The 11871-nt window shown below is 59.6% G+C and overlaps 3 protein-coding genes across 6 annotated transcripts; 2 read left to right on the top strand and 1 right to left on the bottom strand.

Annotated features, from left to right (window-relative positions):
- Positions 1 to 3472: 3472 nt before the first annotated feature.
- On the bottom strand, positions 3473 to 5924 carry Slc52a2 (solute carrier family 52 member 2). Of its 2 annotated transcripts, none has more exons than XM_076835628.2 (6): positions 5760 to 5924; positions 5574 to 5702; positions 5249 to 5486; positions 4273 to 5146; positions 4052 to 4175; positions 3473 to 3962 (listed from the first exon to the last, which is right to left on the bottom strand). In XM_076835628.2, the coding sequence occupies exons 3-6, from the start codon at positions 5376 to 5378 to the stop codon at positions 3750 to 3752; spliced, it is 1341 nt and encodes a 446-aa protein (XP_076691743.1). In that variant the 5' UTR covers positions 5379 to 5486; positions 5574 to 5702; positions 5760 to 5924; the 3' UTR covers positions 3473 to 3749. The 2 variants fall into 2 exon arrangements, with proteins under 2 accessions (XP_076691743.1, XP_076691742.1); XM_076835627.2 differs by having other exon boundaries at positions 5574 to 5680.
- An 80-nt stretch (positions 5925 to 6004) lies between these two features.
- Positions 6005 to 9225, top strand: Fbxl6 (F-box and leucine rich repeat protein 6). Of its 3 annotated transcripts, none has more exons than XM_076835760.2 (9): positions 6005 to 6496; positions 6811 to 6969; positions 7096 to 7159; positions 7434 to 7565; positions 7640 to 7747; positions 7836 to 7949; positions 8053 to 8248; positions 8334 to 8580; positions 8848 to 9225. In XM_076835760.2, the coding sequence occupies exons 1-9, from the start codon at positions 6096 to 6098 to the stop codon at positions 8996 to 8998; spliced, it is 1572 nt and encodes a 523-aa protein (XP_076691875.2). In that variant the 5' UTR covers positions 6005 to 6095; the 3' UTR covers positions 8999 to 9225. The 3 variants fall into 3 exon arrangements, with proteins under 3 accessions (XP_076691875.2, XP_076691874.2, XP_076691876.1); XM_076835759.2 differs by having other exon boundaries at positions 7836 to 7953; positions 8021 to 8248; XM_076835761.2 differs by having other exon boundaries at positions 7836 to 7953; positions 8021 to 8248; positions 8334 to 8516; positions 8848 to 8908.
- Positions 9226 to 9693: 468 nt separating this feature from the next.
- Catsperq (catsper channel auxiliary subunit theta) lies at positions 9694 to 11174 on the top strand. Its single transcript, XM_076835799.2, has 6 exons — positions 9694 to 9720; positions 9763 to 9913; positions 10128 to 10222; positions 10338 to 10533; positions 10683 to 10768; positions 10945 to 11174. The coding sequence occupies exons 1-6, from the start codon at positions 9694 to 9696 to the stop codon at positions 11131 to 11133; spliced, it is 744 nt and encodes a 247-aa protein (XP_076691914.1). The 3' UTR covers positions 11134 to 11174.
- Positions 11175 to 11871: the final 697 nt, after the last annotated feature.

Below are 11871 nucleotides of genomic sequence, written 5' to 3'. Positions count from 1 at the left end.
GTTGTTTTCTTAGGATGTTCCTGAGAATCAAATATAATGACTTTAAAATTTTTGTTTGGCACGCTGGGGATCAAACTGAAGTCTCTCTTTACACATGGCAGCAAATGCTGTCCACTGAGCCACTTCCCCATCCCTTTTATTATTTATTTTATTTTATTTTTTTGAGAGAGAGAGAGAAAATTTTTTTAATATTTATTTTTTAGTTATCAGCGGACACAACATCTTTGTTTGTGTCTGTATGTGGTGCTGAGGATCGAACCCGGGCCGCAGGCGTGCGAGGCGAGTGCGCTAGCGCTTGAGCCACATCCCCAGCCCCATCCCTTTTGAGACAAGGTCTCATCAAGTTGCCTTTGCAGTCTGGGGATAGAACCCAGGTCCTCACATGTGCCAAGAAGGTACAGTACCACCGGACCACACCCAGGTCCCATCCCCCCTACTCCCCAAGTTTTCTTGGCTCACCCACCTCTGTGGGCCTACAGATTCAAGAGGATGAGTCACTTTCTGTCATGGCTGAGGGATTCAGAAACCAAGCCCCCCCCCCCGCCCACCCCCCGTTCCAAACCTGAAGCCTTTGGGTCAAGGGCCCAGACTTTGGACTGCAGCCCTGTCCATCTGATCTTGCAGAGGGGCTGACCATTCCCTTGGCACCACATGCACTCCTTGTGACCCTTTTCCTGGGGCCCCTGGCTGACCTGCTGGTTACCTGACCCTCTCAGAACACCCAGAGTTGGGCCAGATGGGGAGGTGTGCGAGCCCTTCCTCAGCTGGACCGCCCCGACAGAGCCCCAGGTACCTGCAAGAGACGTCAAGGGAGGCTTGCAGCGTGGCCTTCGCCTGTGAGGCCACTCTTCCAAACAGGGGCTCCCTGCCCAAGGTGCCTTCAAGGGACCTGCTCTAGGGCTCTTAGCGGGAACACCGCACTTCTTGATTTTTCTTAACGAAGAGCCACCATCTCCACCCCCACTAAGCCAGGGGTAGACAGGCTCGGCCCTCACTGGGCCTGACCTCCCCGCTGGATGTGCTAGACCCCAGGTCTCCAGGCCAGGCAAGATGGGCGGTGATCTGGTCTTCAGTCCGAGAGTGACCGTCACACACAGTGCTGCAGGAGTGAGAGTGGTCTAAAGGCTGGGAAATCCATGGAATGGGAGGGATTGGTGTCTGGAGGTGGAGAGGAGAACCAGGAGGGGGGACTAGGCCCTGGGTAGCTGGAGCTGGCAGTATGTGATGAGGTGGAGTTAGGTTCCTGAGAAAACTAGAGAACCTTGTAAACTGGGCTGGGAAGACTAGAACTGGGAGTCCTGGAGATCCAAGTACAAAGGGCCCTGGCTTTAGACACAGCTGGCTCCAGGCGGCCCCAGGACTTTGTCAGTGCTCAGCTCTGCTGTGCCTCCATTTCAGGTGGGCGCCTGGAATCCTGGGTCATTCTCAGGAAGATGACTGAGCCCACTAAGACATCTCACAGGGGCCAGGCTGCCAGTTCAATCACAGTGATCAGGAAAATGGCTCACACATGCACCCAAGGGGCTGGAAGTACTGTGATCAATACCCACCAGAACCCAAGTGGCCTCCGAGCCCCAGAAGCTAGCGAGAACTGGAGCAAAGAAAACTCCAGTAGCCTCATGTCAGTGTGCAGCAAGTTCTTCCAGGATAGGGTGGGGTGGTGGGGTGGTGGGGTGGTGGGGGACGGGTTCCCAACCCTGGCCACTCCTCACACCATTTCCTGGCAACACGGAAGCTGGGTGGTGCTGTGAATTCCACCCAGTGGAGGGACTCCTTCAAGGACCACCGTTCTCGTCCCCACTTCAGGCAACAGGGTCTTTCAACAGACACAAATCAAAGGTCACCACTGTCCCTTCACCAGGTGTTGTTACACAGCGAGTGCATCAGAACCTCTAGCTGTCCAGGCCTCTGGGCTGACAGCCACAGAACTCAAGGTCCTGCCGCAGTCACTCAGCCGCAGCCACGTGAACTCTGTCCAGCACCCCGGGCTCAGTGTCAGGTTTGACGGCACACTCACTCGGGAAAAGGGCTGCTCGCAACTGGCCCTTCCCTAGCTTTGAGGAACTGAGGGGACTTTTCCTGGTGGTGGACCAGGCAACAATGGGCCTTGTGTCCAGCCTCAGCTGCTGCCTTTTTTTTTTTTTTTTTTGGTTGTAGTTGGACGCAACATCTTTATTTATTTATTTTTATATGGTGCTGAGGATCGAGCCCGGGCCTCAAACATGCTAGGTGAATGTTCTACCACTGAGCCTCAACCCCAGCCCCAGGTCCAGGTGTGAAACCCTCCTGTCCAGTTGTAGTGGTGGGTGCCCTGACCCAGGCAGGCCCAGTGTGGTGGCGGTCCTGCCTTCTGAAGGATGCCCATGGCTTGATGGGACCTTCCTGGCCCTGGGCCTTTTCTCCCTCCCCTTGCTATTTTGATCCTTGTCCCATTTCCTACAAAAGGACATGAAGGACCTGAAGACCTCAGAGCTATGGCCTACTCCAGACCAGGCTGGCTGGACTCATGGGCACCTGCCCCCTCTTTCAGGGCCAGGTATGTCTACAGAGGCAGGGTCTTGCTCCCTATGGTCTGCAGGGCTGGCACACCCTGCATAATCTCATGTGGCCACAGGGCAGAGGCTGCAGTAATGCTCCTGATCCTTGACCTGAGGCAAGGAAGACAGAAGGAGCTAGGAGGTGGCCCCAAGCAGCCCTCAGTCCAGGGTGGACAGGTGAAGAGGTCAGAGTGCTGGAAGGGAAGTGGGCATGGGGCCTGGAGTCGTGCTGCCCTGTTGAGCTGCCGACTCCACCCACTTGTTTTGGTCCCTCTTCTCCACTTAGCAGCACAGGTGACTGCCAAGGTTCACCCCAACCAGCCATCACACCCCTAATGCCCAACGCTGCAAAGGGAATCATTCTCCAAGTGCCTCTGCCCCTCTCTGGAGCCAGGCTGTCTGAGCTACCTGGGAGCCACCCACCTGGAGGTTCCTCCAGAAGCCGGCAGTTCAAGACAGGTGGCGCTCTCAGGCTGAAGGGCCTACACCGCTCAGAGCCTTATACTCCAGCTTTTCTAAGTCTCCCTCGCGGAACCCCTTCTAGAATGCCTGGACCCTGCAGCAACCCTCTGGCAGGACATTCTTAGGCAGTTAGTGGCTAGGCACTGCATTTCCAGGGCACAGCTCAGTCCTGCCTGCCCCTCCTGCCTCAGAGAGGCTTGTGGAACAGTGGCCCTGATGACAGGCAGACTCCACACTGCCTGAGCCCAGCATCCGTGGGTCCATGTGGGCCCTGGGAGCTGGCCTTCACCTCCAGGGCAGTTCTACAGAATGTGGGGAGGAGTCCTGGGGTGATCACAGCATCTGAGAGTAGCCTGGGGGTGGCTAGATGTCTGCCCAGAAATGATGCCAGGACCTGTGGAGAAGTGGCCCCTACTGAACAGGCCAGGGAGGGGGATGGCCTCGCAGGAAGAGGTGCTCATGTGATCAACAACTGCCCACTGAATACAGATGCTTTATTGTGCAAACCCATGAAGGTCCTAGGCCCAGGGCCAAGCCTGCAGACCCAACCTGTCCCTGGCTTCAGGCCTGCTCTTTGATCCCCACCCTGGTATGAAATTTCCAGGGGCTCCTGTGGAGTGTGCAGGTGTCCATGAACGTGTCAGTGTTGGGTGGGAAGCCCCCCTGGGCAGCAGGTGCTCAGGTATTGTGGTAGTGTCCAGGTAGAGGTGGGAGGTTGGGGGGTGGGTGGAGAGTCCCACCTGCACAGGCTCAAGGACCACACAGGTCCACACAATCTTCTCCACTGTGGAACACGTGATAGATGCTGGTGGGAGGGAACATGGCAACAGCACCGAGCAGGGAGCCCACCTGGATGGCCACACCAGCCGCTAGCAGTGCTGGCCGCCCCCCGCCGTGCAGCATGGAGCTGATCGCCACCTTGACATATGAGAACACACCTGCACACAGCACCCAGGACAACACCTGAGAGGCAGACGACAGCAGCAGCTGAGTGTGAGACGCTCTTGTACAGGGGCAATCCCCTTCCCCACTTCATGACCCACTGTACCTACCACAAGGACCACGCCTGTAGAGGTGCCCACTAGGGGAGGGCAGGGGCTCAGGATTGCCAGTGCCATCAGGTAGGCCCCAAAGAGCAAGCCTAGCAGAGAGAGACCACACAGCCCTGCCAGGGACCTGCCAGAGAGGGGCAGGAACTCAGGACTGGCTGAGCCAGGATCAGGACCCTACCCCTACATTGTCCCCCACCAACAAGTTTGGGGCCAGTGTTCACCTGCATAGTATGCCCATGGCCAGGAAGCAGGCAAGGGGGTTGGCGGAGCTGCCCAGCACCACAGCCAGGTGGTAGGCCAGGCGCCCATAAGGCAGACAGGAAAAGCTCTGCACTGCAGGCAGCACACCGTTGGTCAGTGCGTTGGTGACAGCTAGCAGGCCCAGCAGGCAGGCACCCCGGACTGAGAACAGCTGAGAAGCCTTGGGGTCTGGGAGGGGGGTGCCTGCTGCCTGACTTGGGGATTCCTGCAATGGTGATTCCTCCTCCTCCTCCTCCTCCTCCACTCCTGGTGTTCCCACCCGTAGGCCTGGCCCGGGGCCCCCAGTGGGTACAGATGGTGGTGAAGGAGGCAGCAGCAGCAGGAGACCCTGGAAGGCAGCAGCTGAAGTGACCAGGAGGGCGGTCAGTGCCCAGAAGAATGTGCTGGCAGAAAAACGCTCAGGGAAGTTGATGGGGGGCCCAGGGGTACCATTGGCTGGGGCAGGCAGACACTCAAGGCGACCCACACCCTGCACCAGGGCCAGTATGCAGGGCAGCAGAGCACTGAGGCCCTGACCCAGGAAGAAAGACCGCAAGAAAGGAGGTGGCAAGTGGCTCAGGAAGGGCAGGAAAGTGACATTAGAGGCACAACAGGCCAACGCCAGCACTAGTGTCAGTGTCAGGAAGGCCACTGAGTGAGGCTGCCCCGCCACTGGGGCCACATGGTGCCACAGAGGGGCCAGCAGGGCTGTGCCCACCACACTTAGTCCCTGCACCACCTGGATGGGGACCCGCTCCCCCTTGCCGGGAGCTAGCCGCCTCCACAGGGTCACCATCAGTAGACCCAGGTTCCCCAGCGCCACAAGCACAGAAAGGTACGAGGGGAGGCTCCAACCTGCAGGGGGGTGGGGGGAGGTCTTGTCAGGGGCACAAGGCTAGGGGCAAAGGGCAGCCTGCCCACCATCCCGGGCTCAACGCCCACCCCACCCCCACTCACCCTCGGGGAGGTCTTTCACCACCACGGGCAGCTCCACCCAGATTCCGTTGACTGCAGCCCAGGAGCCCACACCGAAAAGGGCCACCAGCAGGTGGGTTAGCACCAGATGGCCCAGCGGAGGTGCAGCCATTGGGCCAAATGAAGGCCCTCCAGGTTAGGGTGAAGGTCACAGACCGTTCTTTACCCACTTAGATTCCAGGACGCGTTGGCTCTTCTGGGAACTGAAGACCCCTTCCAGCTGGAAGGAAAAAGGCAGGCGTGCAGGGCGGAACCACTACAGGGCACCTGGACAGGCCACCGCGGGGCAGTCAGGAGCTACACATACCACGGAGCCCTCTCGGAGACCAGGACACAGCAAGGCCAGCAAGCCGAGAATCAGGAAACCGGTCCAAGGCGTGGCCAGGAAGAGGGCGAAGGATGGCGCTGACCCTGCTACTCTCGGAGGACCAGCGCTCTGCGTTAACCAACCACCACCACCCTCTCCCCACGACCGCCCCAGCGCCCCGCGCACCTTGGGCTGCTGCGACCCAGGGCTGCCGGCGAGGGCGTGGTCGAGGGCGTGGGTCCGGCGCTGTCCGCCCAGCGGCCTTCCAGCCCCGCGAGCACGCCGCCCGGGCCGGGGACGCGGCCAGCAGGGCGGGACGCAGCCTGCTACGCTCAGCCCCGACCCACGTCGCCTAGGCCGGCCCGCCCCCAGGCTCGCGGCGGAAGCTCCGCCCCGGAAGCCGAGTTCAGCGCCGGGCGCCGGGCCCAGCCGGAGAGGAAGGCAGGGGTCAGCGGGCCCCCCCGCTTCCTCCAGCCTTGTCTTTCCGCTCCTCTGGGCTCCTCCGCCGCGCGGTCGGTGGCCATGGACGCCAGGCGAGTCAGGCGAAGATCCTGGCGCAGAACCCCCGGCCGGAGACTGACCGGGGCGCGGGCTCGCTCGGCCGAGGACTGGTGGTGGGATCGGCTGGCGCCCAGCGGCTCTGAATACCACCTGCTTCAGGCAGACAGCATGTTGCTCGTGCTGCCCGGCCCGGGGCCTGTCCGCGCCCGCGCGCACAGGCGCATCACCCGCCGCGCGCCGCGGCCACAGTCCTCGGGCCCCGCCGCAACTGCCAAGCCCAGGCCCCGGCCCCGACCTGAGCCGGCTCCCGACCCGGAGCAGGGGCCGGACCCGGGCTGGGGAGATCGCATTCCCTTGGAGGTCCTGGTGCAGATTTTCGGGTTGCTAGTGGCCGCCGATGGACCCATGCCGTTTCTTGGCAGGTACACTACACCCCCGGCCCCAGCGCAGACTTGAGTTGGATTTTGAGAGCGAAAGCATCTGAGAGCGCGTACACTAGTGTTTTGGCACCCATCCGCAGCACAAGATTTCTCATTTGTAGCTCCAGAAGCCTGGCTTTGAGCTGGGGTGGCCGCTGCACTGCGAGTGCAGGGGCATATCGGCCTCTCTTAGGAAACCCATGGCGAGAGTCTGGCGATGTAGCTCAGTGGTAGAGTGCAATGTCCTGATTTCAGTTCCCGGTAGGCAGCTTCACCCGTGAGACGCCGGGGGCGCCTTTAGTAGTCTGTTCCCCCAGGGCTGCGCGCGTGTGCCGCCACTGGCATGAGGCAGCTTCCCAGCCCGCCCTCTGGCATACGGTAACCCTGTCGCCCCCGTTGGCTGGCCGCGGTGTCAAGGGCAGCGTCAAGGCAGAGAAGAAGCTCCTTGCTTCCCTGGAGTGGCTCATGCCCAATCGGTAAGAATCCCCTGTGGTCCTTACTCCCTTTTCTGCCTGTGCCTTCCTGCACCAGTGTTGGGTGGGGAGGATGCTGGTCACGTCAGCATGGGAACCTAGTGCAATTGGGCCTCTACTGTTGCCCAGGTTTTCACAGCTCCAGAAACTGACCCTCATCCACTGGAAGTCCCAGGTGCATGCAGTTTTGAAGGTGAGAGCTAGAAGTTGGCCTGCATACCAGCTGTGTACTTGGAGGGAGAAGCCCAGTGCTGCCCCACAGCATGCCCGCCTGCCTGCTTGTATCTCTTTTCCTGTTTTCATCTCTGGTAGGGGGTGGTTAGAGGTAGGGCATCCAGGTAGGCCTCACTTTGAAGAATGCAGGTCATAACAGGCGCCATAGAGTGGGTTGGCATGGCCATCATTGTCTTTCCTGTGGACATTCACCTACCTTACCCCAAACCCAGGCGGTCTTTATTTTCCCACAGCTGGTTAGTGAGTTCTGCCCTCGGCTCACCTTTCTCAAGCTTTCAGACTGCCACAGTGTGACCACGGATGCTCTCATCATGCTAGCCAAAGCCTGCCACCAGCTCCACAGCCTGGACCTACAGCACTCCATGGTGAGCCCTGTGTCCCAAGGGACCCTGAAGAAGCCTAGGTAGAGGTGACAAGTAGCTCTGTTTTGGGTCCCCAGGTGGAGTCCACAGCTGTGGTGAGCTTTCTGGAGGAGGCTGGACCCCGAATGCGCAAGCTGTGGCTGACCTATAGTTCCCAGACAACAGCTATCTTGGGTGCACTACTGGTAGGCTGGTGACGGGCAGGAGCAGAGCCAAATGCTAAACTGGGGACTGCCAGGCTGGTGACCCAGGTATACTCTCCCACTCCTGCAGGGTAGCTGCTGCCCCAAGCTCCAGGTCCTGGAGCTAAGCACCGGCCTCAACCGCAACAACACTCCTCTGCTGCTGCCTATTGAGGCTCTGCAGAAAGGCTGTCCCCAGCTGCAGGTACCTGATGACTTGCTTCTTACACCTGCCACCCCATCCCCACCTGCAGCCTGAGCCTTGTCCCCAGGTACTGCGGCTGCTGAATTTGATGTGGCTGCCCAAGCCTTCTGGGCGAGGGGCAGCTCTGGGACCAGGCTTCCCCAACCTTGAGGAGCTCTGCCTCGCCAGCTCCACTTGCAACTTTGTGAGCAACGATGTCCTGAGTCGCCTGCTCCATGGCTCCCCCAACTTGCGCCTGCTGGATCTTCGTGGCTGTGCCCGCATCACGCCTGCTGGTCTGTGTGATCTGCCATGTAAAGGTCAGCTGTCCTTTTTGGTGGCTGGGCAGGTGGGATGTGGGGACCCTTGCTTTTCCTGTGGCCAACACCATTCCTGTCACCTCAGAGCTGGAGCAGCTGCACTTGGGCCTGTATGGTGTGTCTGACCGGCTGGCTCTAGCTAAGGAGGGCAGCACCCTGTTGACTGAGAAGTGGCATCACACCCTGCGGGAACTGGACTTAAGTGGCCAGGGCTTCAGTGAAAAGGACCTGGAGCAAGCCTTAGCTGCCTTCTCTGGCACCCATGGAGGTGCCCACCCAGCCCTGTGCTCCCTTAACCTCAGGGGTACCCGGGTTACAGCAAGCACGATCAGGTTAGCACCCATCCCCCAGGCCCTTGAAGCTAGTACTGCTTGTGGCCCAGAGCTGGTGTGCCACCTTGCTCAGTACCCCTGAGGTCTGGGAGGGAGTGGACACTTGGCCTTGGGAACACTAAGGGTGCTGGGTTTGAGCCTAGTTAGCTGTGGGTAGTAGGCCAGGGGTAGAGCATAGGCAAACAGGGATCCCTAGCTGAGCCCGGCCTTCTGGGCCTGCCTCCTCCTGGCAGCAGCTTACTTTCCCATGACTTGCCCTTCCCACAGCTCTGTGATCAGTAGCTGCCCTGGCCTGCTGTACCTCAACCTGGAATCCTGCCGCTGCCTCCCCAGGGGCCTGAAGCGTGCCTACCGAGGTCTAGAGGAAGTCCAGCGGTGTCTGGAGCAGCTCCTCACCAGCCCCTCCTCCTCCAGCTAGGCAGTTCCAGCTCTGCCTGTACCCTTTCCCAGTTTGGGGTGTTTAAACATTTTGTTATAGTAAAATATTTTTAGGAACTCTGTGTGGTCCTTGGGTGAGAAACAGGGTCACATCTGATGGAGCCCTGTAGGCTGCAGCAGGCAGGAGTCGGTGTGTGGAGGCCTTTTGGAGTCTGACTGGGCTGCGCCTGGTCACTGCTGGGCTCACACTTTGGACTGTGTGTGTCCCACCTCAAGACACTGAGTGAGTTGGGTCAAGCATGCTGAAATCCCAGCAGCTGGGGAGGCTGAGCAGAGGGGCATTACAAGCTTAAAACCAGTCTCAGCAACTTAGACCTTGTCTGAACAAGTAGAAAGGGCTGGGGATGCTGCTCAGTGGTTAAGCACCCTGGAGTTCAATCCCTGGTACAAAAAAAAAAAAAAAAAAAAAAAGGCACTTAGTGGGCTGTCCCTGGGTATGTCCACCTGTCCACCCCTCAGTGTGGACTGAATGGCTGTACAGGGATTGCCAAGTACTCATAGACGCCCACGGAAATGGGATGGTTAACAGAGCAGCCCCTTCTAGAACGTGCCCCAGAACTTCTAGAACTCCTGTGTGGCTCAGATGGTACTGATACCTGGCTTGCTGCCCCAGCACTGCCAGAGAGTACCTGTTCCTTCTTGGACCGCAGCCCTGGAGGCCTTTTTCTCCCGGGTATGACACGACTGCGGGTACTGGGCGATGTCAGTGAAATGGCCGCCAGGATGACCACCTCTACCTGACAGGTTCCCAAGGGCCGGGGCAGTGGCCTGCCCACGACCTCTGCCGGAAGTCGCTTCCATCTCTGGGCCCTGGGATTTTTGTGCACAGAGCGCCACCTGGCCAAGCGCCTCAAGAACAACGGCTTTTACCCCTTCACCCAGCAGCAGCCGGGCGGTGCGTGGGTGGGCGGGGCCTCAGCCCTGCGCAGGGGCTGGGGGCGGGGCGGGCAGGGGTACCCGCCCGCTAGAGGTAGGGCCGGCTAGAATAGCGCGGGAGCCTGCGCTCAACAGGCCCTTCCCTACCAAAGCCCTGGCACTGCCCACCCACCACCGCCACACCACACCCCCCCCACCCCTTGTCCTCACACGCACTGCCGGTCCACCTACAGTCTTCGTGCTTGAGTACTACCTGGACACACTCTGGAAGGGACTGCTGCTCTTTGTCGTCTGCCTGGTCCTGGTCTGCTCCGGCTTTGTGAGACAGGTCGAGTCCTGGACCCCACCCCCATGACCCTTATCCCCTGAGAGCCGGACCAAGCTCTTCCTTGCACCCTGCAGCCCTAGCCTGCAGCCTCTGGTTTGGTTCCTGGTACCCGCAGGTGGAAAAGCAGGAGACCTGGGGCTTCCCTGCCTATGGCATGGTCGTGGGCCTGTGGCTTATGATCTCATCGTTGCCGCGGCGCCGCCTGGTGCTGAACCACACGCGTGGCATGTACCACTTCTCCATCCAGGGACGCACCGTGTGCCAGGGGTCCATGCACCTGGTCTACGTGCGCCTGGCGCTCAGCTCTGATGGTGACCTGGGATGGGTGGGCTTGGGGAGGGTGTGTGAGGGAGAGGATAACCACCTGGGAGTGGGTGGGGGCAGGCAGGGACCTGCTGCTCTGCCCCAGAGACCCAGCCCTCAGAGACTCAACCCAGCTGAGTCGCTCACTGCTCCCTAGCCTACGGAAGGTGCTTCTTTCAGCTGGTCCTTTGCGGCCATAAGCTGGAACCGCTGGTGCTGGTGCAGCTGTCGGAGCGCTATGAGGTGGGTTCTGCCCTAGACACAACTCCCTTCTCTGGACATAATGACACAGACCACTGTTTAGGGTCATTGGATGGGGGATTTTGCCCGCAGAGGGTAAATATAGCTTGAGTGGCTGGGGGGCAGGGTTGGGGATACCTAAGGGCCCGGCACCACAATCTGTTTATACACTCCCACAGCAAATGGAGTACCTGGGCCGTTACATCGCTAGGAAACTCCACATCAACTACTTCGACTATCTGGCTACCTCCTACCGACATGTGGTCCGTCACTGGCCTCTGGGGGCCTCCTTTAGCCCAGGCATCGTTCTTCGCAAGAAAGGCGTCTACAGCAGGCCAAGCAGCTCTCAGTCTGACCTGGAGGTGTGACCCTGGGCCTGCCCCCTACAGTTATGGTCCTATCCCCTACACCCTCCCATCCTGCCTGTGGCTCATTCCACCCCTGCCCTTGGGTGCACTCAGGCCAGTCTGCTCACTGGTCTTTCTCTGAATAGAGCTGCCTCTAGCTTCCACCAAGTTATTTTTGTCTGTCTGGTGGGGGGAGTCCCTTCACAGTCTTCCCCTAGTGCAGGCTTCTCAGGGCCTCAGGGATCAGAAGAGGAGAGCACGGGTAGCTGAGACTCAAGGAGGCTGACGGTCACTGGTCAGGCTTAGGACTGTCGCCCCTCTTGGCCAGCAGCACTTAACTGGTCTTGCCTGGCTACAGACAGTGGGATCCAGGAGCCAGTCTGGCTAGGTGGCTATGGGATGTGGCAGAGGCAGGGAGGACAAGCCCTCAGGTACGGGTGCACCCTGAACTGCAGTGCAGAGATATTGTTGCACACTTCCTAGGGAATAGCCTCCAGAGTCCTCCCCTAGAGTGAAAGACTTGTTGACACTTGCTCTCTGGGCATGCTGGAACCCCCTTGCCCAGCAGAGCACCCCAGCTTCTACTTCAGGCATCTGTGCCTCTTGGGTGCTGGGGCTGCTTGGGAGCAGAGAAGGCGCTAGACTCATGCACCCAGGACGAGTGGTGCTTGTCATGAGCATGTGCTCTCTGTTCAGCTTTTTTTTTTTTTGGGGGGGGGGGCGGGGTACTAGGGATTGAACTCAGGGGCACTTGACCAC

This window comes from Callospermophilus lateralis, chromosome 16 (genome assembly GCF_048772815.1).
Source record: "Callospermophilus lateralis isolate mCalLat2 chromosome 16, mCalLat2.hap1, whole genome shotgun sequence".
Lineage (NCBI taxonomy): Eukaryota > Metazoa > Chordata > Mammalia > Rodentia > Sciuridae > Callospermophilus > Callospermophilus lateralis.
The sequence above is the reverse complement of the archived record's forward strand: the minus strand, read 5'-3'. Positions and strand labels throughout refer to the sequence as shown.